Genomic DNA, 1,097 nt, shown 5'->3' with positions numbered 1-1,097 from the left:
TTCTAAGTATTCGTTTATACAGGGTGTAGGTTTTAGTGGTAGTGACAAAGGGTAATTCCGAAGTTGATTGAGAGTACTTTGAAGGTTCATACCCAGCATTGTACTGATATTACAACTGTAATATCAGTACTGTAGAATACTGTGCTGATATGTGAGAGAAAAGGTGGAAAATGTGATATTTTTCCATTTGATGATATACAAATTCCAAGGGAAAAAACTCCACGATAATCAAGAAGTCAATCTCCTTACCTTATTGAGTGATGAGGTTGTGATGAGATGAATAATGAGGTGATGGCAGTGTGCTGGGAACTTCTTGCCGTCGTTGCTGTTGTTGTCGCTACATCATCATTTTTTTCCCGATTTCCGTCACTTCGCACTTACTCAGACTCACCCGCCTGATCCCTTTCGTTCCCGGAGTTCAGGCGGGTCACACGGGCCTTTCGGGGTTACCTGAGGTCACCGAGTCCGATTCCCTGCGCACACATTCCCGGTTCCGGAATCACACACTTCCGGTTGGAGACGCGGGTGAAGCAGCGAGCCCTCCCGGCGGCGCCCGGGGGTCACGCCTGCCTGCGTGGGCGTGGTATAAGGCCAAGTGAGAGGGGGGCACTGAAGGCGTCCCCGGGTGGGCGTGCAGCGACTCAGGAGGGCGGCGTGGCGTGGGCGTCCTCGCAGGTCGTGGGGGCCGCGGTCGCCCCGTGTCCTTGGTGTCCTAGATGAGCAGGTGCGGGGGCGGGGTCGGGGGCGTGGCAAGGCCCGGCGCGGCGAGGGCGGCGGGCGCGAAGGGGCCGAAGGGGCCTGGGGCGAGGGCGGGGAGCTCCGCGTGGACAGCCAGGCTGCGGGGCGGCGGCGGCGGCGGCGGTCATCATATCTGCGTCTGGCGCACGTGGCGCAGCTCACGCAGCTCTGTCACGTCGTTGTTGTTGCCGTTGGGCTTGCGCTTGTCGGGCTGCGGGCGGCGCACGGGCGTGTCCGTAATGAGAGCGCAGTGCGAGTTGGTGTCGGACTCGGCACCGTCCGTCGGGCCGGACAGGTGGTTGAGGCGCGGCTGCGTCAGCGGCGTGTCGGCCACCGACTCTGCGTCAGCGTGGGCGTCC

General features: G+C 60.1%; 1 protein-coding gene across 1 annotated transcript in view; it reads right to left on the bottom strand.

Annotated features, from left to right (window-relative positions):
- Nucleotides 1-818: 818 nt before the first annotated feature.
- Nucleotides 819-1,097, bottom strand: part of LOC119594915 — a 1,341-nt gene continuing 1,062 nt past the window's right edge. The window contains 1 exon segment of the mRNA XM_037943987.1: nt 819-1,097. This exon segment is cut by the window's right edge and continues 170 nt beyond it. Within this exon segment, the coding sequence (XP_037799915.1) occupies nt 866-1,097 (232 nt within the window). The 3' untranslated portion in view covers nt 819-865.

This window comes from Penaeus monodon, chromosome 34 (genome assembly GCF_015228065.2).
Source record: "Penaeus monodon isolate SGIC_2016 chromosome 34, NSTDA_Pmon_1, whole genome shotgun sequence".
NCBI lineage: Eukaryota > Metazoa > Arthropoda > Malacostraca > Decapoda > Penaeidae > Penaeus > Penaeus monodon.
This window is presented reverse-complemented; position numbering and strand designations above follow the sequence as displayed.